At 42.7% G+C, this 26,524-nt stretch overlaps 1 protein-coding gene across 10 annotated transcripts in view; it reads left to right on the top strand.

The window, feature by feature from the left end:
- The window catches only part of Tmcc3 (transmembrane and coiled-coil domain family 3), a 261,814-nt gene that overhangs the window by 223,093 nt on the left and 12,197 nt on the right, over positions 1-26,524 (top strand). The window contains exon 1 of one of the 10 annotated variants that reach the window (XM_040279958.2): positions 1,487-1,647. The exons of 6 other annotated variants lie outside the window; for them this stretch is intronic. Coding sequence is in view for 1 of the 4 variants with exons in the window: in XM_021725800.3 (XP_021581475.1) it covers positions 19,041-19,085 (45 nt within the window). In the remaining 3 variants the exon portion in view is untranslated. Of the gene's footprint in view, positions 1-1,486; positions 1,648-18,943; positions 19,086-23,498; positions 23,786-26,524 lie in introns of those variants that run through there. 3 more of the 10 variants (XM_021725800.3, XM_078052998.1, XM_078052997.1) reach the window with 3 other exon arrangements.

The raw sequence follows: 26,524 nt of genomic DNA on the forward strand, positions 1-26,524 counted from the left end.
ACAAGAAAGGTGAAACAGGATTTAAAGATGAGTGACAGCAAGATGGCTTGTAATCTGCACAGTTTAAGAACTAAAATTATAATACAAGGCAGTATATATGATCACAAAAGGGCAAGAGGAGAATATTAAATATCTTCTGACTGCAGTGACATTAGGTCCTTTTCTGATCTCGTTAAATCCCAAGAGGAATTTCTGTAGGTGGAATCTGAGTCGTTAGAAGGTTAATTTACTTGCCTCCAGGATCATGCAGCTACCAAGAGACAGAGTTGAAATTTGGTTAGATCTGGCTGACCCTAAAATCTGTGCTTGTCCTCTGAACAAGGTGTCCCCTAGCACTGCTACTGATGGCTCCTAGGCTCTTTCTCTCTTAGAGCACTTGTCAGGACATCTGTACTTAAATGTCTCAGGAGAACCTCAAGTTTCTTCTTCTAACCCCAAATCCTCTTGCCTATTTCGTGAATGATCTCACAACCTCCTGAAGGAAGTCCACAGAAGTGGGGTTTTCCTCACTCCCCCTCTTTGCCCCACATTCAGCTGGTGCCAGGTCCGTCCGATTCCACCACCTTTTCTTATGCCTCAGATGCTCCTCTCAGGGTTGCTGTGCAGTTCCAGTTGGCTGCACCGACATACATTTTCCATCTAAATCTCCAGGACTCCAGGCTGCCAGGTGGTTTACTGGATGAAATCCCAACACCTCAGTGTCATTTAAGTGGCATGTTCAAGGTCCACTCTCTGCCTGCTTTCCCAGTTCCTTTCTTAGCAACTTTGCCTTAAACCCTACCTCCAAATCCTTGCCTGTCCCCTGTTTGATTCAGGACTCAGTTTACCTGGAGTTGCTTCTGATAGACAAGTCTATTTTCTTCTTTAGAAAGAAGCCAACCACCTCCTGTCCCTTTCAATAGCCCCTCCCTGGTGCTCCTTCAGCACCAATTATGCCTGTCCTCAGGCTTATCAGTGGCTGTCATTGTTTCCCCTCTCTGAGCACTAGACTGAGAGAGGGCCGGGCCCCTTTGCCTCTTGAGTATGCCTTGCTGCGCCTGGCACATGGAGGCGCTGGAGCATCTGTCCTATGAAAGGCTCAACAGAGGAAAAGGTCTCCTGACTGCTCGCTGCCTCTGCCCTCCCTCAGCACTGACTGGCCACTTCACTGCCCACTCTCCCTTCATGCGTCCTCAGCTCTGTCCGCTGTTTTCATTTGCTCTGCCCAACCTGGTTTGTTGAGTTGAGCCCTTTTCCTTGTTGGTAAACCAGGAATACCAGGTGGAAGGTTGGAAGGTTCGTTCTCTCGCAACCCCAGAGTTGTGTGATTAGCAGGACTCCATTCTTGCAGTTGACCTCCCTGCCAGAGTGTGGATCGCCTCTTCTAGCAGCACAAAGACCCTGTTTGTGCACCAGTGTGCTGAATGAATACAGGGCATTATTGCTGGCAGTTGTGTTGGGCACAGTGCAGGGCGTGGGGTTTCTCTGAGACAAACACAGGAATACCCAGAGATAATGTGAGCAGTATCTCCAAAGTCCAGGGCGAGTCACTGGTAGGTGCTATTTAGAATATCTAGCCTTCTGCCCTACACACCCAGCTGCCTCTCGGGCAAGAAGGTGAGCTGGCTGCTACTCCTGGTCTGTTCCTGATTTGTTGTGTGGCATTTGGTAAGTCTCTTCTCCGCCTTCACCGCCATAGAGCTTTATGGTAATTAATATCCTGTGAGATGCTAGAAAGAAATACAGATTATTTTGGTACTCTTCCTAGTTATCCTTGTGCTTGCCCAAATCCCTCCCTAATTTCTCTGTGGGTTTGTAGGTATTTAAACTGCCTATACTCCTAATAGATTCCAAACTCCTTTGTTGTTTGGTCTTTTTAAAAATGTAAATCCAGCATGAGTTATTTAAGAGATGGACAAATATCTGGGTTTGACTGTGCCAGCTACTGGCTGGAAAAGAGCCAATTCTCCTCCCACTTCCCTGCGGGCTGGAAAGTAATCCTGGGTCTTACAGGCTCCGAGGTGGAATCTAACCTTGTATTTTTAACGTCTGGTCTTTCTGCAAGCTGCGTCTTCAAGATCCCCCCTTCCCTGGAAACGTGAGCATCCATAAAACTGATGAGGCTACATTGTACTCTACTGTTTGCCACTGAGGGGAAGAAGGGTGTGGTGGGTGCCGAGCTGTGGGTGTGGAGAGGAAGCAGCCTTGGGGAACATGTAATGAATCAGGGCACCTCTGGCCACCCCAGGGACACTCACAGTGGGAAATGAGGCTCTTGCCTTGGTGAAAGTTCTGTTTCACGTGAATTCTGCCCCAGGAGCTGCTGATCTCATGGGAAATCTGTATTCAACTTGTGGCCATTTGTGTGTCTATGCCTTGGAAGACTTGTGTATATAAATTGTATCATATATACGTTTGTTATTTAATTAATTACTTTATAAATATATAATAAATGAATTAATATATAATAAATGTAATCTTTCACTCATTAGTCATTGAAATATCTGAAAACATTTAACTGAGGTTTTTTTTTTTTTCCCCCAATTCTGTATCAAAGGTTTGTCTTAGAATATTTCAAAGGAGAGCATATTATTGTTGATCACTCTTCCAGGCCTTTAGAAACTTCACCGAGTCTTGTGGCCTGGTGAGTTTAGCAGTTGACCGAGTTAGATGTGTACAGTTTCAGTTGGAATGAAAAGGAAAATTGCTTCCCAAACTCCTGGAGTGCTGCTTATGAAGTTGCCTTCTGTGCCAGCTTGTTGATGAAGATGCAGGCAGGGCTCATCGGGCCAGCCACTGGAGGACAGGCCATTCTGGGGAAGCGCTCGCGGTGCTGGCTGGCTCTCCTGCTCGCCCTCCTCCCTGGCTCCTCTCCTCTGAGCCAGCTTAGGGGCAGTGAATTGGTTTTGCTGGCAGGGAATCTGCCCTGTGGCCTGGTGGGGGAAAGGCAGGGCTTTCTCCTGACTATCCTTCACATTCCTGAGTTTGACCCAATAAGGATAATCGTCCTGGAAGATGGGACTTATTGCAGTGGTGGCCTGAGAGCCTTTGAGTGCAGGTCACAATTTAGATTTTAACATTAGGACTCAAAGAGTTCAGGTAGAGCTAGAGAGAGAGCAGTAGGATTGTAAGAAGATGTTATTCATTCTACAGCTTAGAGACAGATATACACATTTAGTTTGTTTTACAGTGTTAATTTATTCCATAGTTTTTGTTTAAAAATGTCTTTAAACTGTTAAATATTACCTACAGAAGATGTTTTGTTTCGGTGGACCATGAAACACCCCAGTGCAAGCCTGTAATCCCAGCAGTTTGGGAGGCTAAAGCAGGAGGATCTGGAGTTCAAAGCCAGTCTTAGCAACAGCGAGGCGCTAAGCAACTCAGTGAGACTCTGTCTCTAAATATAATACAAAATAGGGCTGGGGATGTGGCTCGAGTGCTCCTGAATTCAGTCCACGGTACCCTGTACCCAAAAAAAGATACCTGTAAAAGATAAAAAGGGTCCACCTGTGTGGGGCACTTACCGTACATGGAGCATGCAGAACTGGGAGTTGCTTGGGTGATTCCGTGTGTGATGAGGGGGTGAAGGCCGAGGATATCACTGTACACTTACTGTGGACTTTCGAACACTGGACACTTCGGCAATGCTAAATTTATAAAAAATATTGTTCTTCAGTAATAGTTTAATCTTAGCTTACTATAACTTTGTAAATTTTTTAATTTTAAGCTTTTTCACTTTTGTAATAAAAAGACAAACATTGTGTAGCTGAGCAAAATTATTTTCTTTATATCATTATCCTATAATATTAATTTTTATCTTTTACTTTTTAAACTTTTAACACAAAAGTTGAAACACACTTGTGGAGCTGTGCTCTTCTATGATAACAGTGCTGCTTTCTGGAGTCTTTCCTGAAGGACCTGCCTGAGATTGTTTCATAGTTAACCATTTTTTAAATGAAAACCATTTTTAAATGAAAGCTGATTCAAATAATGATAAAAAGTGTAGTAGATATATCCCACTGTGGTGGTGCACATCTATAATCCCAGGGGATTATATTTTTAATCCTCAGGAGATCGAGGCAGAGGATCACAAGTTCAAGGCCAGTGTGGGCAATTTAGCAGGACTCTATCTCAAAGTAAAATAAAATTAAAATAAATAAAGGGCTGGGAATGTAGCCTAGTGGTAGAGAGCTTGCCTAGCGTGTAGGAGGCCCTGGGTTCAATTCCCAGGAATAAATATATATATACACACACACAAAACAACAACAACACACACACACACACACAAAGTATAAAAAAACACATAAGCCAATAACATAATTCTTTATTATCATCAAGTGTTATATATTGTGCCTAAGTATATGTGCAATACTTTAAATGACTGTCAGCTCACTAGGTTTGTTTAACCAGCATCAACACAAAGATGTGAGTAATATGTTGTGCTATGGTTAAGGCAGCTCTGACATCACTGGGTTTTGGGAATGATCCCAAGGGACTCCTACATACATGCAGTCCTTGGTCATGTTGACAAAAAATGTCATTTACAACATATGTCTCTCCATGCCCCAGCCACACACTACTTGGTATGCTCCCGGTGAAGAACACAGGATTCAATGCTGTGAGCACTGGGAAACCTAGATTTTAATAAAAATGTTTCAGTAGCATTGGTCCCTTGAGAAGATGGTATTTTAGGAAGAGCTCTGTAAGAAAGAAGTAATGTTAGTATACAGTGTTTTTTATGTGTCTCTTGTGTTTATGACTTGACAATTTCAGTTAGGTCTAAAGACCTATGTTTTAAGGCTTGGCTTTGCTTCCTTGGGAAACTGGATTTAAAAACCCTCTCTTCAGTAGAGCATTACCTTTCTAAAAGTAATCACACAAGCAAAATTATTGTTAGTGTGTAGTTACAAAAATTTCTGCTATCCAGGAGGCCAATTATTTTGCTATTAGTAAAATCACAGGTCCTTAAAGGAGCCAAGCAAGTACCTTGCGTGTGCTAGTGAAATTTTTCCAGTGTTTGTATATTAGTCTCACTATGAAGATGCAGGCATTGAGGACTTTGTTTAAAAATAGAAAATAAAGTGAGTACAAATACATTATATCAAAAATAATATGAAACAAAATATGTCTACTGTTCCCACATTTCCAGTCCTATTTCCTGCAGATAGCTACCATACACAATTCTTAGGATATCCTTCTAGAAAATTCCGTGCAAATAAAGTACAGTAAACCCCACTTCTCTTTCAAAGCACAGTTGAATGTGCACTGTGCACATGGCTCCGCATCTTGCTTTTCTCTCTTACCAGATTAGCTTGGCCAGCTTCCATGGTAGCCCATTCAGATCCGTTCCCATTTTAGTGGCTGCATCATTTTCCAGCGTACTAGAGTTTTTAAAGTGGCTCACTATTGATGGATGCCTGTGCTGTTTCCAGAATTGGAAGCAGATGGTGATGGTGGCGGCAGACTATCATGTTAGAAGCACCAAAGAAGAATTGAAAAAAGAGGCAAAAGACATACATACTTTGATCTCAAATTCTGTTCTTTAAATGTCTTGGAGTTGTTTGTTTTAAGATGCCTTAAGAACTATATGGACATTCAGAAGAGCTAGACTTTTTTCTTCCTCGCCCTTTTTTTTCCTTGTGATGGTCATGATGGTAGAGAAGGAGATTGTGATATTTAACCCAAATTATGAGGAAAAGGACTGTATTTATAACTTAGTGGCCAAAGACTCAAAAGGCTCCAGTTCCCTTGTCTCCTACCTCTAGTACAGGCACACACCATAGCAACTGGATTCTTTTTTATAACCTCATTAGCAAACTTTTCTCATGATATTACCACCTGTTTGGACTTGGAGGGTTTCCTGGTGCAGAGCTTATCATTGCATGGACATATTTGCAAATATGCAAATAGCGGTTACTGGTCCACATGCCAATTTTACCTGGCTGGCCCAGCCTATTCCTGCAGTAGAGATTGGAACTGTTCAATTCTGTCCCCCAGTCACTTCTGCACTTGGGGCATGGTCATGTGACTCAGTGCTGGCCAAAAGGACCCAAGAGGAAATCTGTTGAGTTTCTGGAGAATGTTTCCTTTCCTAATAAAATAAAGAGAAGTGTCTTCATCCATAGCCAGGATTGTCTACATATGATTCCTGGAACTCGTACCTCCACAGGGAACAAATAAAATGTTCCGAGGATAGTGAAGTAAAAACAAAGGAAAGCACTTTAGGTATTTGATATTTTTAAGTCTCCAAATTAGCCCTGTTTTCTGATCTTAGTTTGTAAGATTGTAATAAGTGCCTTACTGTTGAATCTTCTTTTGTTCACTTACTGAAATCAGCCTGATAAGGAATTTTATCCATAGGAAATAATAGTAAAGTAGCAAAATGGTTTATTTACAAAGACAATTAAATGTCTGCTGTGTTCAAGAGATAATATGAGGCTCTGAGGCTGCCAAAATAAATAGATAAAATTAATCTGAAATAGTAAATGATTTAGCTACAAGAGTTCTGAGCGACACTGATTACTAGGTTGGGGTGATCAGAATATACTTTGTGTGGAAGAGGTTAAGTTGAGCCATAAGCGAAGGATCCCTAAGAATTTAGTATGTAGAAGGTTGGGAATGGCATCCCAGGAAGCCTGAGACTTTGAAAAAAAAAAAAAAAAAAAAAAACAAGCTGTGGAATCAGACCTGGACACAGACTCTGCCTTCGCACTCCCTAATTTACAACCTTGTCATGTTCCTTAATTTTCTTTGATACAGTAAACATGATTTGCACAATTGAGGTGAAAACTAAAGATAAAATACGTCAAACATCTGTCACACTGATGGGCATATAGAAAGCATCCAGTACATGGTGGAGGATAAGGAGTGGTAAGGACTGTGCCCAAGGTCAGCCAGTGAGCAGAGGCCTGGGGGCTGGTGCAGGTGATCTGGGCTGCTGTGCTTGATCTGAATCAGGCTCACCTGGGTCAGACCAGTGGGTCTAGGGAAGAGAGCCAGAGTACAAAATCTGGACAGAGACAAGACTGGGCCAAGACATGGAGGACCTTGACGTCCAACTTGAGGAATTTCATCCTCATCCTGAAACCAGTCTGTGTGACTGTTGAGAAGGCAGCTGGGAAACAGGTGGATGAGAGATTGTTACAATGATCCCATATGCAATATTTTTAAAGGCTTGGCCAGACAGTTGTCGGATGCTCAAGAGAAAGAAGAGTCAGCCATTAGAAAGACAAAAGAGAACTCATGAATGTTGTGGGCAGGGGAGAGGAGAGACTTCATGATAAGTCCTAATGGCTGAATGGCTGTCACTCTTGTCATGTGAAATTCAGAACAGATTTCTAACACTTTGAGATAATCATATCCTAGGTTAGGGCAAGAATAGTTTGGTTCATTTAAATTTTTGATGAAAGATGCCGTGTAAGTAGAAAGTTAATGATTGTACCCAAGTGTGTTTCTCCTTTAATTCTTGCCTAATTATGCTTGCCACTTTCCCTCTGTTTACATATATAGTTTAGTTCCTTTGAAGGATGTTCCCTTTAATAAAATAAATATGCCTTGTGTCTAATGATGTGTGATTGAACACTTGGAGTCAGTGCTGTAACATGAAGTGTATATTCACTGGTGGTTGGCTTTGTATTTAATCAGGATGAAATCAGTCCAGCCAAGTATTTCAGGTACAGAGATTTCAGTGTTTGCAGATATAGTGACGGTGGCCTTAATAATAAAACAATCATACTAGCTTCCAAAGTAATGAATGGCATCAGAGACATCAAAGTATAGAAATCAAAGAAATCTTAGTTCATCAAGTTCAGGGTATTATCTTGAGTGACACAAAGTTTCATAATGTTCTCAGTTGGTGAATCTCGAGCAGATGGTCTTCTAACATTTTGAAATGCTGATTAGATGGACTGGGTCAAATTAATGAATTGTGCCAAATTATAGATACTATTATGTGGTTAGCAACTGTTGGAGTCAGCTTTCCCAAGTCAAAGAAAAAAAACAAAACTCTATCATTCATATTATCTTAGGGAACTAAACATGAATAAAGTCTCTTAAGAAAGGCATTTTGTCCTTTGGGCATAAAATCAGCATGTTTTCAAGTGGTAATTCTGCACACAGACACTTCTGTAATAAGCTCAGAGCAGGTGTTCCTATCTGAAAGTTCTCATGGTCTCTGGGGGAGTTAGGGCTCTGTGCCAGGTACAGACCCATGATTTGGTCTATTGCAATTCCCAGTAAAGAGGAAAAAAAGCATCTGGCATCGAAACTTTCCCAGACTGCCTTCTCTCTCCTCCCTACACACACTTCCCCCCCCCCTTTTATTAATCTAATTTGTTTTTTTTTCCCCTAGACAGAATTTGAGTCACAGTTAAATCAGTTCACTGTGGTGTTTTCCTGCAGCTGGAACAATCTGGAAGCTCTTCTGTAACTGTGGCTTACTGTGGGGAGAATATGATGTACAGCATATATTCAGGGATTTCTCTTTTCACACCTGCACCTTTCAGGGAAGTTGTCCTTCCTTTTCTTTCATCCCAGGTGGAAACTTTGCTCTTTGTAATCTGTCCAGCCCCCTGACACAAACTACCAAGGATGTGATAATAAATTGGAATTTGGGTTTTTTGGTGGGTTTTTTTTTTTTTTTTTGTATCAAGGATTGAACTCGGGGGCACCCAGCTAATCCCCAGCCCTGTTTTATGTTTCCTTTAGAGACAGGGTCTCACTGAGTTGCTTAGTGCCTCGCCATTGCAGATGCTGGCTTTGAACAGCCTCCCAAGCTGCTTGGGATTACAGGCATGCGCCAGCGCACCTAGCTAATGATTGGAATTTGTTTAGTATTTTAGATCCCCAGAAATGAGTGGTGATGACATAGATTACCAGTCTTATATTTATGATACAGAGTGCTTGATTTCTCATCATGTGATTGATAATATTCTTTTAGGCGAAAACTCAATTATTCTTAGTGTCAGATCCTGCTGCTACAAGTGTGTTTTCCTAATAGTACATCAGGTTGCATGCTCCTGGCTTCTTAGACAGAGACTCACATAGTATTGTTATTCAGTGGAGTATGAGTGTCCTGGAATATGTTGACCAAATCATGCGAATACATAACCTTCTGTGACTTTGCACAGCCCATGAACCAAATCAAAATCCCTAAATACAGTATAATCAAAATTTTGCATTTTTACAAAATTAGTAAGTATTTAACTGGTTTCAGTTGGATATACATCTATATACAGCTACTTGGGAGGCTGAGGCAGGAGGATCTCTTCAGCCTAGGAGTTAGAAGCCCAGCACAGGCAACATGAGACCTGACCCCCACCCCCTCAGGTCTCAAAAAATATTTTAAATGGCTTGTATTTAAGATAGGATGTAATGGGTTCTTTTGTTTTCTTCTTTTTTTATGTTTCTGCTTCTCTATGTATCATTGTTTTATTCTCAGAATCAACATCAAGTGTAGCATGGTTCACAGAACCTGCTGCCAGCTGTGCTCTTCAGTACCTTATTTTTCCTTTTAGAAATACTTACCCTAAGGCTGGGGTTGTGGCTCAGTGGTAGAGCGCTCACCTGTGAGGCCCTAGGTTTGAGCCTCACTACCACATAAAAATAAATTAAAGGTATTGTGTCCAACTACAACTAAAAATAAATAAATATTTTTTAAAAAAAAGAAATACTTCCCTGTACATCTATTTTGCCTCATCCTTCAGTTGTGCCCTGACTTAAAATGATTTTCAAGTTTAGACACCCCAGACAACTTTTATTTCCCCAAACATTCTGCCTGCTTTTTTGCTTTGGCATTGTGTTCCTTGCTTATCTCTCTTGGCTGGGGTCTGAGCCTCTTCCTCCAAGTCCAAGTCAAGTATCTCCTTCCTAGAAGCCTTCTCACCGACACCCTGCTTCGTTTCTGTGGTACTTTATTTCATTTATCCTTTTTTTTTTTTTTTTTTTTGCACAGTACTTGGGATTGAGCCCAGAGACACTCAGCCACTAAAGTATAGCCTTAGGTTTTTTTTTTTTTTTTAACCTTTGGGACAGAGCTTTGCTAGATTGCCCAGAACGTGTGATCCTCCTGCCTCAGCCTCACAGTTGCACACTGTGCAAGTGTGCACAGTGGTGCACACTGCTGTGCCTGGCTCCGTGTTCCTATATACAGGTAGTTCTCGTATCTCTGCCCAGTGAACACTTTTCTAGGGCTGAATTTATCATAACCCTATTTCTCATCCCAACACTTTTAGCACAGTGTCTGGCTCACAAAAGATACCCAAAAGAACATTTTGGGGGGAAAAAAGTGGAAATTCTGTATTTTGGTGGGCCTGGCTTGTAACTTATATCAGTTCTTTCAGCTATCATAAAAACAATTTGGTCTGAGTAAGTGAGTAAGCCCTAATTGTACTTTGTGTGCTTTTAGTTAAATTCAGAGAAACTTTGGCTTTCCAAGTAACTATTATGTAATGAAACAAGGCATTAACAGTCTGCATCCGCATGGTATTGAAGATTTTGCTGTATTTTGCAGAATTTAAAATTAAATATTTTTGTGTCTAAATCTGATGTATTGAATTACACCATAGATACCACTAGCTCGATAATATACAGATTTCCATTTTCTTTCAATTCTTTTGTGTTCTGGTACTAAAAACAAATATTTATGAGGTAGTGTCATGAATGTTTTGGAAACTAAAAATGTTAAAGAGCTGAAAAAAATCAGCAAAATTGACAGACTAATGAAATCCAAATCCTTTCCTGAAGAATTGAATTATATGTTAATTTTTTTTTATTGAGCACCTGCAATGTTATAGGTACTATGAGGTCATAATTTTGACATCTCTTACATTTTCATTATCTAAGTCCTTTTCATTTTATACTTAACTTTTTTCAGATATAACTTGTACGGAATTACATACCTCTCACCTTCGTAGGCACTGGGTGATTACCATCTACATCCATGTTGTCAGTGCCCAGTGCTCCCTGGTGCCACCTTCTGGTGAATTGTTCTCGCTACCCTGCAAGGGTAACCACTGTTCTCTCTGCTGAATTACCATGATCCTACATTTTTTGTGTACATTCTTGTGTGTGGTTCCTTTTTTTTTTTTTTTTTTTAGGTATTATACACATAATGTGCATCTGTGTTGTGTTTGTTGTTCCTTTTACTTGCTGCTGCTGATTTTTAACTACTATTTGCATAGTTTTCATTTTGGTAAGATTCTTTAGAAGGAAAGGTAGTCAATATGTGTCAGTTTATTTGTGCTAGTAATTTAGTTCATTAACAAGATCATTGGCATTTTGTGTGAGGGCTGCCGGCTTTACAGACCCAGCAATAACAGGATTATTGAGTATGAGAACCGTGAGGGCTGTGTAGGTCATAGGGTTCAGCCACCTTGTTTTCCCAAATGAGGGACCTAGGTTCTGGAGAGTTAACGCAAACGGAGGTCCCCTGGTTGATCTGGCTTGGTTATCTTCCTGAGGACACTTGTGTGTCACGACTTAAACTTGATCCTGTGGATGACCCTGATCAATAGGAACACAGTCTTGGGCATTTAGAAATTGAGAAATTAGTAATCAGCAAGACTTAAAAATTCAGATTATCTGGAACACTTCCCACTTTGCGTTAGTTCATGAGATGTAACTGATTCTGTTCATAGAACTTAGTATTAAAACCAATTATTGAAGAAGGAAGGGGGAAAGTTTCACAAGTACAGTGTTTATTAGAGCATTTTTAGTTTCCAGGCATTGTCTTGAACTTTTGGTGTTCCCAGATGTGGTCCTGATGAAAATCACAAGGATTTTTCTTAGGATGGGGAGTCTGGGAGTAAATTCTGATTCTGTGATGTTTGCAAGTAAAAAACTAGTCCTTAATCTTAGACCTTCCTACTAAGGTGGCAGTAGGTCATAGAAACCTTCATAGGAAGACTTTTGAAGGGAAGCTTAGTGGACTCAAAGCAATAGAAAATTAAGCCTTTCTTTGACCCACTGCCCAGGGAGTAACCAGAGAAACTTTCTTCAGAATCTTAAAGTTCTTTAGATATAGTTGGCAAACATAGAAATAGTGGCTTATCCTTTTCCTAATTATAAAACAGTATTTTTCAAATAGAATTGAAACTCATTCATTGGTCATGAAGTAAGTTTAATAAGTAATAGGTATCATTTTGTTTTCACATACAAAAAAAAGAAGGAACAGCACAGCAGATGCCCATCTACTTATCCATATTCAACAATACAAATTTTCATATTTGGTCTGCATTATGTATGTGTAGTCTCTTTCAAAGTTAGTTATATACAAACACCAGGGTACTTTGCTTCTGATATGTATCTGCAAATAAGGAATTTTTCTACATAATAAAATTTTCTAACAAATTAATTTCCTTATATACTGTTATCCAAAAAATGTATTTAAAAAATACATACACATTGCATGTAGCAAAGTGCTACTTTATAAAATTTCATTTCAATTTCCAGTATTTGTGCACATATATGAATGTATACATTGATAATATGTATTTCTTGCTGTGGGCCTCATCCAGAATTTGCAACATATTGCTCTCTCTCTATATATATATATCATAAAGAAAATGGTTAGTGGGTAAGTGCTACTCAGTGACAACTGTCAGTTCTGTGCTTAATGTTGTGTGGCACCTTAAAAAGTAATGCTTTCAGCAACAAGTGTGCTCAAACAAGCAGGGACCGACTTAACAGTACAAATAACATCCAAAATGGGTGAGGAAGGAGAAGTCCTTGAGAAAGGCCTCATGGGAGAGGGTTTGGAGGAAAAGTAGGATTTGGATAAGAGGCCGTGGAAATCCTGTGTCCAGAAAAGGATAATGTTAAAAATCGAGGTTTTTTGTTTGTTTGTTTTTAATGTCTCCTGTACTAAAATGCTAAGGGCCATCTGGTGGGTGGAGAAAGAAGGAAAAAGACATTGGGAAGTTGGGAAAACCATGTAGGACTTTAGTACCAGCTGGAGAAGAAGCCCAGTTCCTTTACTGAAGGAAGAACCATTGAACATCAAAGCACCTTAGATTAGGGTAATGACTTTCTGTGGATGGATTGAAGGAATGAAAGGCTGAAAGTGATGAAACCGGGTTAAACTCTCTGCCCTTTGTAGAGGAGATGGGAAAGGAGGGTCTGGATTGAGCTGGGGAGGCCTGAGGAGAGGGAGGGAAGGTCAGTCTGGACAAAAACTACTGGACAGAGATAACAGAATTTAGTGATAGTTTTGAATAAAGGGTGAAGAGAGCCTGGACAGGCCATTGATACGTAAGATCGTGAAAGTAAGAGTAACCGAGTCCAAAACCCCACACATTATCTATAAAGAACAGACTTCTGTGCCATAATACTGATACTCTCAAGAAGTAGTCAGGCTTTTTAGAGGAAGCAGCAAGGTATGATCATTAGATAAGTTTGTCTAATACAGTGTCCCCTTGTTCTACTTTGTCTTGGCCACACAAAGTGTTAGCCATCTGTCTAGAGTCTTAATCCAGGGTCTTAGGTTTACTGAAAATATCAGTATAGACTAATGGCACCTACTTAAAAAAGTTAAGGGTCAGATACTGAGAATTCAATTTTAGTCTTTTGATGTACTGAACCCTTTTAAAAGATTCAAGCAGTCAAATATTAGTTTCTGTAAAGCACTGTCATTAGGTTTTTTGGGTATGAGAGCCTCTTTTAAAACTTATCTGTATGGGCTAGGGATGTAGCTCAGTAATAGAGTGCTTGCCCAGCATGTACAAGGCCTTGGGCTCAATCCCCAGTACAACAAAAAATAAAAAGTAAGTAAATAAAAACTATATTTACTGTTTGGAGCTGAGGATGTAGCTCAGCTGGGGAGTGCTTGCCTAGCCTGCACAAGGCCTTGGGTTCAATCCCTGGCACCAGAAAATAATTTTTAAGTTACTGATTAGGTTTGATTGAAACTTTATCCTGCTGTGAGTCGTCTGAGACCTGTTTGTCATTCTCCACACCCCCACCCCTTTCTGCTGCAAGAGGCATACAGGCAAGTTCCATGAATGTTGGGGCAGTGGAGATGAGCTCCTGCTGGAGGCGCTCAAGTCATGGGGCAGCAGCATCTTTGCTCTCGACTCTGGCCTGTCCTCGAGTTCCACTTACTTGGGGTGTGTGAGATTTAATAAGTGATAGCCATCACTAACAGCTCGTACTCTGTACAAGGCCCAGTTCCAAGCACTGCACCAGTACCAGCTCACAGAGTCCTCCCCGTCACCCTGTGAAGTACTGAAAGCTGTCCTCATTTTACAGATTAGGAAATTAAGGCATAGAGGAAATAGCTTCCCCCAGGAGATACAAGAACATGGAAGAGCTGGAACTTGAACCCAGGCAGTCTGGCTCTGAACTCTTGCCGCTTAGCCACTAAGTTATGCTCCCGCCAGGGAGTTGACTCTGTGTAGTGAGAGGGCTGTGGAAGCCTGAGAAATCTGAGCTGCCTGGTTATTGTAATGAGTTGTAACTGGGCCCTGGCAGGCTCTTCCCTCTGTTTTGGAAATAGTCAACCTAAAAATAGACTTGGGTTCTACGTCAGGTTGTGATTCGGTGTTTTATCTTAAAAATTACAGTCCAAAATTCCATTTACTACTTTTCTCCCAGACTACAAAACAATGTGTTCCTGTAGCATGCCTGTCTGCCTAAGACATGAATCTCTGGTGCCTTTAATCTGATTCTGAGAGAAGGAAGTCTCCTCTTACCTGTATCTTGATAGCAGAGCATTTGGTGACTGTAGAACTTGCTAGGATTTGAGCCAATGGAGGGAGTTTATGTGCAGTTTGGCACTGAGAATCATTATTAGTGGTTAAAACAGAAGCAACCTACATTTTTCATTATGCAAGATATCTTGAGATTTAAGCTTGTTTCTTCTCTTATTATCAATGTCATATTGAAAATGTCTCCAGTAATTGCCTCATGGCACCAAGACTGCCTAAAGCAGAAAAGTCTGATGACATGTATCTAGTCCCTGGTTTGGCATATACAGTAGACTCTCAATAAAAGGGAGGATATTCCTAGGGCCAGTAGACCCAGCCTGGAATCCCAACTCTGCCACTTACCAGCTTGATAATTCCAGACAAGCCGCTTACTTTTCCCATCCATAAAATGGGAGTAATAATGCTAATCTTAGGTTCTTGAAAGGGAAAATAAAATATAATGTATGTGAAACATTTAGAAAGCTATTTGATGCTTATATATAAAGTCCTTACTAACTAGTAAGTCCTTTTATTTGTTATTTATTATCTTCTGTGGTGTTGGGGATTGAACCCAGGGCCTTGCACATGCTGGGCAAATGTTCTACCACTGAGCCACATCCCTAGCCATATTTTTAATAAATTTGAACTATCTTGCCTATTTTCTCTTGTGTTATTTTTCTTAAGGTCTGTTCTTTTCTAATAAACAAGTCATTTCCATCTTAGTTTGAAAGATAAAAGGACACACATAATAAAGTATTTTATAAAACTCGTGTATGTGTGCACGTGTGTGTGTATACACAACTCACACACATATGTACACACTATAAATGTGTTTCTTACTGTGGTTCTCATCTAGAATTTGGAGTACATTGCTTTATAACAGAAAACTATTTTGTTGTGGGGGAGCTGTGCTGGAGATTAAACCCAGGGCTGATGCATGCATGCACTCTACCAGAGCTACACCTCCAGACCTGGGATACCTGTATTTTTCAGCTCATGTTATATTGAACTGTGATTTCCTAATGTCACTGCAGGAGGTAAGAAGAGTTCCCACAGAGGGTCCGGAAACTCGGGATGAGTCAGGTTCTTGACATCATTGCAGAAAAATTTAAGGATGCATTGGACACAGATTTATTTAGGAAGACAGAAACACATTCAGGGGAGAATGTGGCCAGTCTCGAGGGATGCTTTAGGTGTTCTTAGGCTCTTCTTTTAAAGGAAATTTGGTGAAATATGATATGAGGGTATCTTGTATCTTCCTTCGCCCAGTCTGTTCTGAAATTATTATTATTTTTTTTTTATGTATTAGAGGGCTGTTTAATAGTGTACAGGGTAATTGTCACTCATGGTGACAGGAATCTTCAGCAACTCTTAAGATTTACACAGTTCCCAGAAATTTGGGAGTGACAGGCCTGGGAGAGACAACTGATGTGGAGGAAAGGTTGGCAGAACTTCCAAGGCTGTTGGATTAAAGTTAGATTTTCCTAGTCCTTTCCTTTGTCTCCTTTTTACCTATCTTTTGTTTCTTCTACCCCACCTCACTAAGGAACAAGAAAGTATTTGAGAATCTTTTTATTGACAGATAATAATTTTACATCTTCAGGAGTTACAGTGTGATAGGTTGCTACATTTATAAATCGTGTAATGACCAACTCACAGTACTTAGGTTGTCTACCATCTGAATCATTTTATTTCTTTGTGGTAATTACATTCAAAATCCTCTCTTCTAGGGGTGGGGGTATAGCTCAGTAGTAGAAATTTGATCCCCAGCACAGACAAAAAGCAAAAAGTTCCTGTGTGTTATAATGCAATGTATTCCATATTCTAGATGACCTAGCAAGTGATTACAAGGCCCAGGGTTCTATCTCTGGCACCGCCAAAAAAGAAAAAGAAAAAACTCTTGTATTTTGAATTATAGAATTGCTAGCTGTAATCACCCTCTATATAATAGAACACCAGAACTTATCCCTCCTATCTGACTGTGACATTTTACCTGTTAAACCATCTCTCCTCTGCCTGGCCTCTGATAACCACTGCTGTGCTCTCTAGACCTACGAGCCCGGCTTTTTGTAGAATTCCACAAATAAGTGCGATTATGTGGTACTGATCTTTCTGTGCCTGGTTTATTTCACTTAATATTAAGATCTCTAGGTCCATCCATGTTGCAGCACATTTGATAATCTTGCTGGCACAATAGATAAATTCAGAGTTTTTCAGTTAATTCAAGACAAGACTTCTGTACGCCTTCACAAATAATGGGTTGAATCAAAACATATTAATGTGTTTAAAGTAGCAGACACCTGGGTTCTTGGTAGCGATCCTGTTGAACCTGGGAGGAAAATGCCATTGAGGAAGGAAGGGACCACACCTGCATATTCTATACGTTGTGTTAATGTTTATCATTTGGCAGTTGATCACTTTTATTCTGCTTGGAGCTTCGGAGAGCCGTGGGACATCCCAGTTCCTGAATATTTGACCTCTCACATGAATCAAAACCATGAACGGTTAGTTAGTTCACAGTCCAGTCTGTGAAAAGCAGACTGAGCACAGTCGAGCACAACCTCAGCTGCAGATTCTTGATTTCATTGCAAACAGCTGAGAGTATGTAAACAGGAGAGCCGAGGAGCTGCCCCAGTGGGCTGTTTGTCAACCACTAATTCACTCAGCAAGCACTGAGGTCCTATTGAGAAAGCCTATGGGATGGACACAGGTAGCTTATTAGGCTCTCCTCTTTAGAGAGGCTCCTGAGTAATGGGGAGCAAGCGTTATGCAAATACTTACCTTACCTAGTAGAATAAGCAATCTGCAGGGTAAATGCAAAACTGGGGAAAAGCACAAAGGAAGCCATGGATTCCAGCTCAGCACAAGCATCCTGGAAAAGACAGTTTTGGAATCTTTGAAAGGTACATTGGAAAGGAGATCCGGAAGCCTGGGCTGGGCAGAGGAGCTAACATAGAAATATCAATGTTCTTGAAGTATTCAGGGCGGCTGGCTTATCAGACAAACAGAATATAATTAAGGGTGATAACTAAACTTTGGTATAATTCTTGGCTCTTGTTGCTTTTTAGGCTATAGCCACAATTATTTGAGGCCTCCCACTTCCAGATCTGTAAAACAGAGCTAATGACCCCTGCCTTGTGGAGCTGTGGGGACTGCATGGGAGGGTGTGTGCAGCTCCAGCCTCACTCTGGTGGTTGTACGTAGACAGGCTCCAAGCATCACGATGGCCAGGTCTGTTGTGTGTGTCTGTGTCGGTCAGCTCTTCATCACTATGACCAAAATACCCAACAAGAACAACTTGGAGGAGGTACAGTTTTAATTTGGGGCTTAGCTTCAGGGGACTCAGTCCACCATCAGCCAACTACACTGCTCTGGGCCCAAGATGAGGCAGAACATCATGGTGGAGGGGCCTGGAAATAGAAGCTGTCATGACAGCCAGAGAGACAAGATAGAGTCCAAGGGCACATCCCAGTGACCCACTTCCTCCAGCCACACCCTACTTGCCTACTGTTACCACCAGCACAGTAGTCTTTTCAGATTATTAATCTATCAAATGGATTGATCCACTGACTAGGTTGCAGGTCTCATAATCTAACTGGACATTCCTACATTGTCTAATATGAGCTTTGGGGGGACACCTCACATCCAAACCTAACAGTGCCTGAGAGGATACAAAGCACCCCACATGGAGCTCCTCGGGGTCAGAGGTGCTGAAAGACCTTGCAGGACAGGTGCTGGGCGTCTGTCATCAGAATCTCTATTAAGCACATGTGCCTCCCAAGAGTGCCCACCCTGTGTGTTTTGGGGTAAGGGGGGCAAAGGAGGACAGTCCTCAGCAGTAGGCAGACCTGCCCCAGAGCTGGCCTTTCTTCTCTACCTACTGGCCCAGGGCCTTGGAGACTCATTTTTCTCACCCTTTCAAGCCACCTCCACTCCCTCAATATATGAGGGTGGTTCTCTGGGAGCAGACATGGTGTTCCCACCTTGCCTTCCTCGCTGTCCTCTCCAAATTGTTGACTGACCGGAAACCAGTGGGAATGAGCAAATGTCGGTGAGCAAGGTGCAGCCCCCCTGCAAGGCTTTCCTGTAGGACCCAGGGTTCTGGGGCTCCCTTTCCTTCTGAGTTAGGAGCCAGAAACCTCAGTGGACGTATGTTCTGGGTTTAGTCCTAAAAGTGGGCTTCCTGCTTCCTCCTCAGAACCCGCCCCGCCCTGTCCTCACAGGAGGGAGCCGGCGCCCTTCAGGAAGGCCTGGAGAGCTGGGGGCCCAGTGGCGGCAGGATGCGTCCCTCTCCCACACTACCCGTGTTCCAGGTGCCCAAGTTCCCAGAGCTGTTCCTGGAGACAGCCTCATGGGGTCATTTTTCCAGGGTGTCCTCCCATGAGACATGGCCATTCTTCACCTGCTGTTGGTGCTCAGCGCAAGGTCAGTTCTTCCTTACCATGGCCCACCCCTGCTGTGCTTCCAGGGACGATCTTTTAAAACCTGGCCCTTTCCCCCTTTCATTTAATCCTGTGTGTATTTAATGTGTAGCGAGTCTTTACCGAGTCAGACTGATTTTGTGAGGGATTAGTTTGTATTAATTCAAAGTGTGACTTATAAGCTATTTTGAAGAAATATGTATTTTCCGGTGCAGACAGTTCAAAGTAGGTTATCGGTGTCGCCTGGTAGAGGCTTAATGAGAAGATAATTATTTGTAATTACAGTATCGAGTGTGTGTTAGTGCTTGAGGAATTTGCTTTTGAGACCCTGAAACACTGCCTCGTCGTCTTTACACTGTGGATTTGCACACCACCATCCCTAGAGACAGGATGGGGCTGTCAGTGGTGCACCTCCTCTCGCCGTGGTTCCAGATGTTCTTGATTTCAGGGGAACCAGATATTACTCTACCTTGGGATGCTCCAGAGTTTCCTTGGTGAGTGATGCCGAGAGGGAAGGGGAGGATGCTGGACAAAATGAAGCCTCATGGTAAAACCAACGGCTCCGTTCCCCCACAGCACGCAGGGCACTGACTTAAAGCTCAGCGTGTGCTACTGTCGACTTGAACTACAAGGAAATGGGTTCCTTGCCCAAACAAATCAGAACAAACATTTGACCAAGACACTAATAAAATGTCCTTTGGGATGCCAGATGAAGATCCCTAAAATTGTTCCTTTCTATCACATGGTGGGGGAAAGGCCTGGTTTTCTTCTTCCAAAGAATGTAGCAACTGGGGAGCCTGAGCAGGTGTCCACAGGAACCCACAGACACGTCTCTATCAGAAGATGATGAGAGAGGCAGCTTGGTGAGCCTTCAGAGTGATTTCGGTACAGGTTAGCTCCAGACCAAGTTAACAGGAAAACCAGGTGTTCACTGCGTGGCTGGACATGTCCACAGGGGAGCAAGAAGGAAGCTGTTTCAGAGTTCTGTGTATGTTACCAGTAGAGAACTAGTAGGAAGCTGCTGTCCTGTAGCCACATGGAGGACCCCTGTAGGGCCGTGCTGAGCGGCACCCCTTCCCTCAGCGCAGGGAGAGTGCCTTGCCCTCCCTCCAGGCACATGCAGGTCTTCCTTGATAGGTCCTTAGACATGGCTTGCTTCCTCCCTGGGTCCTTTCTCTTGTTTTTATCTCATTCTCAGAGCAGTTATAAATATCTGGGCATTGTTCCAATAAAAGCAGTAAGCTTTTTATCCTCAGTGTTTGAGACTATGGATCAAGAAGAATAGGCTATCGGGACTCCGTCAAGCCTGAGATGGGGCAGCTTCTGGAAGCAATCATAGGCTGTGCAGGGGACATTGCAGAGATGATGACACCTGGTCCAGTCTGAGGGGGTTTCCCACAGAGGGCTTGACTTAGGCCCAGCATGTCCACACAAGCCTGGGCAGTCATGCTGGGGACACTGCAGAGTGGGCTTTCACTTGGTCAGTCTTGTGTGTCATAAATCTCAGTCGAGCTCCCGCCGAACTGTGTATTATCTATGGACTTCAAGAAACATACATTCTTTTCAAGCCTCTGTGTTCTCAGAACACGGATGTGAAGAAAAGTGTGAACACATCCACAATCTTGGTCACAGTGTCCGATTCATCATAAAAGCACTCCCTTGTTAGAGAGGCTCTGGAGACAGATGGCCTGCATTTCCATCCTGCTGTGCCATTGACTAGCTCTGCGCCCCCGCCACTTACTTAACTTCTCTGTTCCTAATTTCCTTGTTTGTAAAATAGCAGAACCTGCCTCAGAGAGTTTTTAATCTTATAGTAAGATCCTGCACTTATCACTACTGTGACCTTTCACTCCTGGGCGTGGAGTGAGGCTGTACTGTCCTGTGTACTGCCCTGGGAGTTAGTGGGTAGCATAGTGTAGAGGAAGTCACAGGTGCGTCTCTTTGAGCAGAATCTTAGGATCCTGTGACTGATTCACCTCCAGCACCAGAAACTGCAGCCTGAGTCCTACAGCCGAGCACACACTTGTTGGCACAAGCAAGAAATAGACTTAAAAAAAAAAAAAAAAAGGCACTGGCAGCTGTAGGAACAGCCTTGGCTCTAGCCCTGAAGCAAAGTTCAGCTGAAATGAGATAGTGATGAGGACACCTAGGCCACAGAGGCTTTAAAAGCCTTTACATACTGGTCGTGGAGCTCCTTGTGGGCTGTGTGTAAATCTGCACCCACTAGTGCTCAGGAACACCGTGGCCCTGGAACCGGAGCCATTTGAAGGACCTCACCCTTCCTTACATGTCTAAGCTCAGCCTTCTTAAGAGGCGGGGCCTCGTGGAAGTGATGAGGTCATCGGGGCTCTGCCATAGTGGCAGAGGTTCATCACGTGGCCTCAGGACTAAACAGGCAGTTGTCACCTTCCATCATTCTGACCTTTCTGTGCCTGTGCCCCTCAGAACCTCAGAGGACCCCTGCCTCAGTCCATGTCCTTCAGGACTGTCTTATCTCTATTTCTTTAAATTTCTTGTTTACTTATACTTGTATTTATTTTTATGTGGTGCTGAGGATTGAACCCAGTGCCTCACCTGTGCTAGGCAAGTGTTCCACCACTGAGCCACAACCCCAGCCCTGTCTTTATCAGTTTCTGTTGCTATAACAAAACACCTGAGGCTGGGTAACTTATAAAGGGGTTTATTTAATAATTCTGGGGGCTGGAGGGTCCAAAAAGCATGGCATCAGCATCCTGGTGAGGCTCCTGCCTGCACCACAACGTTACAGAGAAGCTGAAAGGGAACTTGTCATGTGTAGAAGGATCCAAGGGTATGAGGTGACAACCGGCTCTTGGGGAAGCCATACACTACTGTGAGAGCAGCATTCAAGCATCCACTATGGCAGAGCCCCGATGACCTCATCACTTCCACGAGGCCCCACCTCTGAAGGTTCTGTCACACTGCCATAGTGGAGACCAGGCTTCTAGACATGCACTTGAGGGAGACAAACCACATCCACACCATAGCAAGGGTCCACAGGAACCCCACTTCTCCCTTCTAGTTCATCCCTTGGGGCTGTGGGTGGTGTGTCTGCACTGGTCATGCATCCCTGATGGTGCAGTTCCCCCTGGGGCTCTGGGGGTGAGTGCGGAGTATGAGGGGAGACGCCCCCTTTGGAAGCCTGAGCAGTGTGCGCAGGCAGCACCTGACTGAGTTGTGCTATCTCTCCGGTGGGAGGGAAGCTGGCATGGGGCGGCACAGGAGCTGGGATTGTGGCTGGATGACTCAGGGTCAGCTCTTGATGTCTGTCCAGGATGTAGGCTTCCTCAGCCTTTGTTCTAGAACATTGAGTGACAGTAGAAGTGTCTCTGCTGCCGGAAGGAAATTACAAGTAGCAATGGTGTTTCCCCCCGGTGTGCTGCTGGTCTGCCTTTCATCCAAGGTAATAACGCCAGGAGCTCTGGGAGGCTGAAAGAGGCTAGTTGTCATTTTTTAAAAACATCTTTTCTGCCAAAGCAGTAATACATTTTATGTTTAAAAATTGGAAAATACAAAGGCATATTGGGGGAAAAAAAAAAAGATGACACCTTGTAACCCACGGTGCAAAAGTAACTATTGTTAACACTTCGAAGCGTGTTTCCCTTTAAGATTTCACATACAGGCACATTTTAAAATGAAATCTGGATAAAAATAGCAAAATCATTGTCAAAAAATGTTAAAATCATTCTACATGCTGGGAGGTCTTAAAATCACTTTACATGCATTATCTCATTTATTCCTCGCAGTTTCTTTTTGAGAAATCATTATGTCCAACTTTAGAAGAAGAAACTCAGGCAAAAAGAGGTTAAGTCATTTTTGCAAGGTCACACAGCCCATAAAGGTAGTGGCAAGATGAAAACCAAAGCAGTCTGTCTTGATTATGTTGCAGGCGATCTTGGCTATGTTGCAGTTTGTCACATAGTAAAACAGCTTAAATTAACATTTCCTAGAATTATACAAGTATTAACGCTGACTTGTTTGGTTCTGTCTCCTTATTCTATGGATTAGGGAGTGAAGCCCACTGACATGACTTGATTTACCCAAGAACACATAGCTAGTAAATGTCAGTGCCAAAACGAACCCATGTCTCCTGTTCCACATAGTCCACAAGCATGCTGATGCCAGGTGATCTGGGAACCTTTGTTCTTCTTCCCCATGTCCTGACCCGGAAGCCCAGGTGCACTGTGTGGAGCCAGTGCCAAGCCCAGGTTAGGTGAAGCGTGCAGAACTCACAGCTTTTCCAAGCACATACGCTAATTTCAGTTCGTGCTCAAGGAATTTATGAGCATTGAACAGTAATGTTTATGGCTGGCCCTCAATTATCCATGCAGTGCTCGAGCTATAAAAGGCTGAAAGGTACAGCTCCTGAATAGTTCTACCTTTATACCCACATCGAACATTTTTAACTGAGACTTGCTGAAGCAGTAAGATTGATGATTTGGACTTTAAATGTTGTTGCTTCCCCCAATCTGTCTCTTGAGGACATGCCAGGCATTGTTAGGACTTTGAAGTAAGGCAAAAGTCAGCCGGCCCTCTGCATAAGCCCTGGTGTGTATAGGAGCTGGCCAGATCGCAGCGTGTAAGAGAACCAGGCTCATTGCGTGGAGACCACCCAGTTGGCTGACCAGCCCAGCAGGGAATTAAAGGAGGAAGAGCAGGTGGTGACTTACTGCCCAGTTTGGTAAGGTAACGTGTGTAAACCTTTATATCTCCAAACGGGGAAGAGAATTTCTTAGTAGAGAATGTCAGGGTGCCAGGCACGGTGGCTGGAGAGGCTTGAGGCAGGAGGATCACAAGCTCAAGGTCAGCCTCAGCAAATTGGTAAGATTTTGTCTCAAAGTAAAAAATGTCTTAAAAAGGGCTGAGTATGTAACTCAAGTGATAGAGCACCCTGGAGTTCAATTCCTAGTACCAAAAGAGAATGTCAAATAGGTTTTTCAGAAATTTTTTACAACTTAATCTGATCTGATCTATGTGCTCCAAGAGGGCAAGAATGAATTCTCATGGAACTTAGAATGTTGAGCATAAGAGTATGTGTGTAACAGGCAAACTACTGTACACCTATTAAGGTCGGGATCATGGTTACCCTGGTGGTGGGGGTGATACAATTGTGATTGAAGGGGACCCAGGGCTTCTGCTCTGTTTCTTTAATTGGGTGCCAGTTACGCAGTCTGTTCAGTTTGTAAAAATTCATTGCGTAATTTACATGTGCTTTTTTATGAGAGTAAGTTGTACTTCAGTTAAAGTTTAAGGTCCTTATTCATGTTCTTATAGCTTGCTGCACATTAATATTTGGGGGAAAAAATCTCTAGTTGAATCAGTTTGAAATGGTGCAGAATGCATTATCTGGGTATTGGGGAGAAATCTCCACCTGGAATTGTCAGAGTTACCTGGGCAGAACTTGTGAACATGCATCTTAAATAACTTCAGTGTTGTAAGGTTTGAACATGAGATGTTCACCAAAAAGCTCATGTGTGAGACTGCAAGAAGGGTTAGAGGAGAAATGATTGGGCTGTAGGAGCCTTAGCCCAGTCATTGAGTTAATTCCCTGATGGGATTAATTGAGTAGTAACTGAAGGTAGGGTGTTGCTGGAGGAGGTGTCATTTGGGGGTCGTGCCTTTGGAGTAAATGTTTTGTACCTGGCAAGTGGAGTCTTTCTTTCTGCTTCCTGATCATCATGTGAGCTGGATCCCTCTGCCACATTCTTCCAGTGTGATGTTCAGCCTCATCCTGAGCCCTGAGGAATGAAGCCAGAGGTCTATGAACTGGAGACCTCTGAAAACCTGTGAGCCCCTAAATAACTTTTTTCCTACTTCACAATTAATCTGGTCAGGTCTTTTAGTCACAGCAGCAAAAAAACGGACTATAATAAGTGTAGACCCCTTGGAGTAAAGAATGATATCACTATAGCTCTTGAAACATTTATTGACAGCCTTCTGTGGATGAGGGAAGTGCCGGCTACAGGCTGGGTGCACCTCTGATGCCCTCTCTCCTGGGTCACTCCCTTGCCGTCTGCTGGGGGTTAAAGTACAGATGAGGGATAAGAGGAAGGTGGGAGGTGCTTCAGGATGAGCCCAGGACTGCAGGAGGAGCTCAGAAAGGAGAAGCAGGTTTTCTGGGATTGGAAAAGGCTTCTTGGAAGAAGGGGCATTTGAAATTAAAAGAATGTGTAGGGGTTGATAAGAAGCAATAGATGGCTGGGTGCGGTGGTACACACCTGTAATCCCAGAGGCGCAGGAGGATCACAGTTCACAGCCAACCTCAGCAACTTAGTGAGGCCTTGTCTCAAAATAAAAAGGGCTGGTAGTGTGGCTCAGTGGTTGAGCACCCCTGGGTTCAATCCCTGGTACACACACACACAAAAAAAATAGTACTAGTAGTAGTAGATGAGTGGCCGGCAATGCAAATGTACGCACAAGGATATCGCACTCATTCTGGGAACTTTGGGTGGTTTGGTTGTCATCCTTCAGAAACAAGTGAGGCCTGAAAGTTGATGGAGCTATACGGTGGCCAGGTTGTATTATTTCATTTGAGAGGCATAAGGGAGCCAGGGTTTCTAAGCAGCAGCATGATCAGAACTGGTATCTCTAGTAAAATCAAACTTCTAGGTTCACTGACGGTACTATTACTGTTAATTACCACGTCTGCTCCAAATGAACATTTTTTGTGTTTTCTGTTTTCTTTGGTTGTATTGTTTAGACCCATTTCTGTTTGGGTCCACTAATGAGCCACAGGTACACAGCCTCCTTGAGCTTCCTGTGGTCCCCCCTCTAGGACTTGAAGATCACCCTTTTTGTCCCCAACACTCACCCTGTGCCTTGACTAGTTGAAGTCACAGTTCCTCTGTACTTTTTCCGTACATCCTGTTTTCTAGGCTTACAGTAATTTGGCTTTTATTTCCTTTCACCTTTCCTGCACGATGTGCTTTTGACAGATAAAGCAACCAGCGTCATTTATGCAAATTGAACATGGGAAGAGAAGCCAAGAAATGACATTAACAAGCTTTTTAAGTTATGGAGGAGGCCTGACCCGCTGGCTTAGGATTGTATCCTGCTGTACTGTTGGGCGCCTTCTGAGGGACAAAGCACTGGGCAGGATATATCATTGTTAAAAATGGTCTGTATCCACATTGGGCTTGTTCTAAGCACTCTGAGGTCTATTGAGTTAATTCCTTGCTAAGTTTTTGCTGCTCAGTCTGTTAGTCCCTTTAAAAAAAAAAAAAGTAACTTGTGCTTAGTATTGCTTTGTCTGGGCTAGGCTTATGGCTCAGTGGTAGAGCACTTGCCTAGTATGCATGAGGCACTGAGTTCAATCCTCAGCAACACATAAAAATAGAACAAACAAAATAAAGGTATTGTGTTCATCTACAACTTAAAAAAAAATTTAAGAAAGTATTCCTTTGTCTCCCATTGGGTTTCTCTTAA

This window comes from Ictidomys tridecemlineatus, chromosome 6 (genome assembly GCF_052094955.1).
Source record: "Ictidomys tridecemlineatus isolate mIctTri1 chromosome 6, mIctTri1.hap1, whole genome shotgun sequence".
In the NCBI taxonomy this organism is placed as follows: Eukaryota; Metazoa; Chordata; class Mammalia; order Rodentia; family Sciuridae; genus Ictidomys; species Ictidomys tridecemlineatus.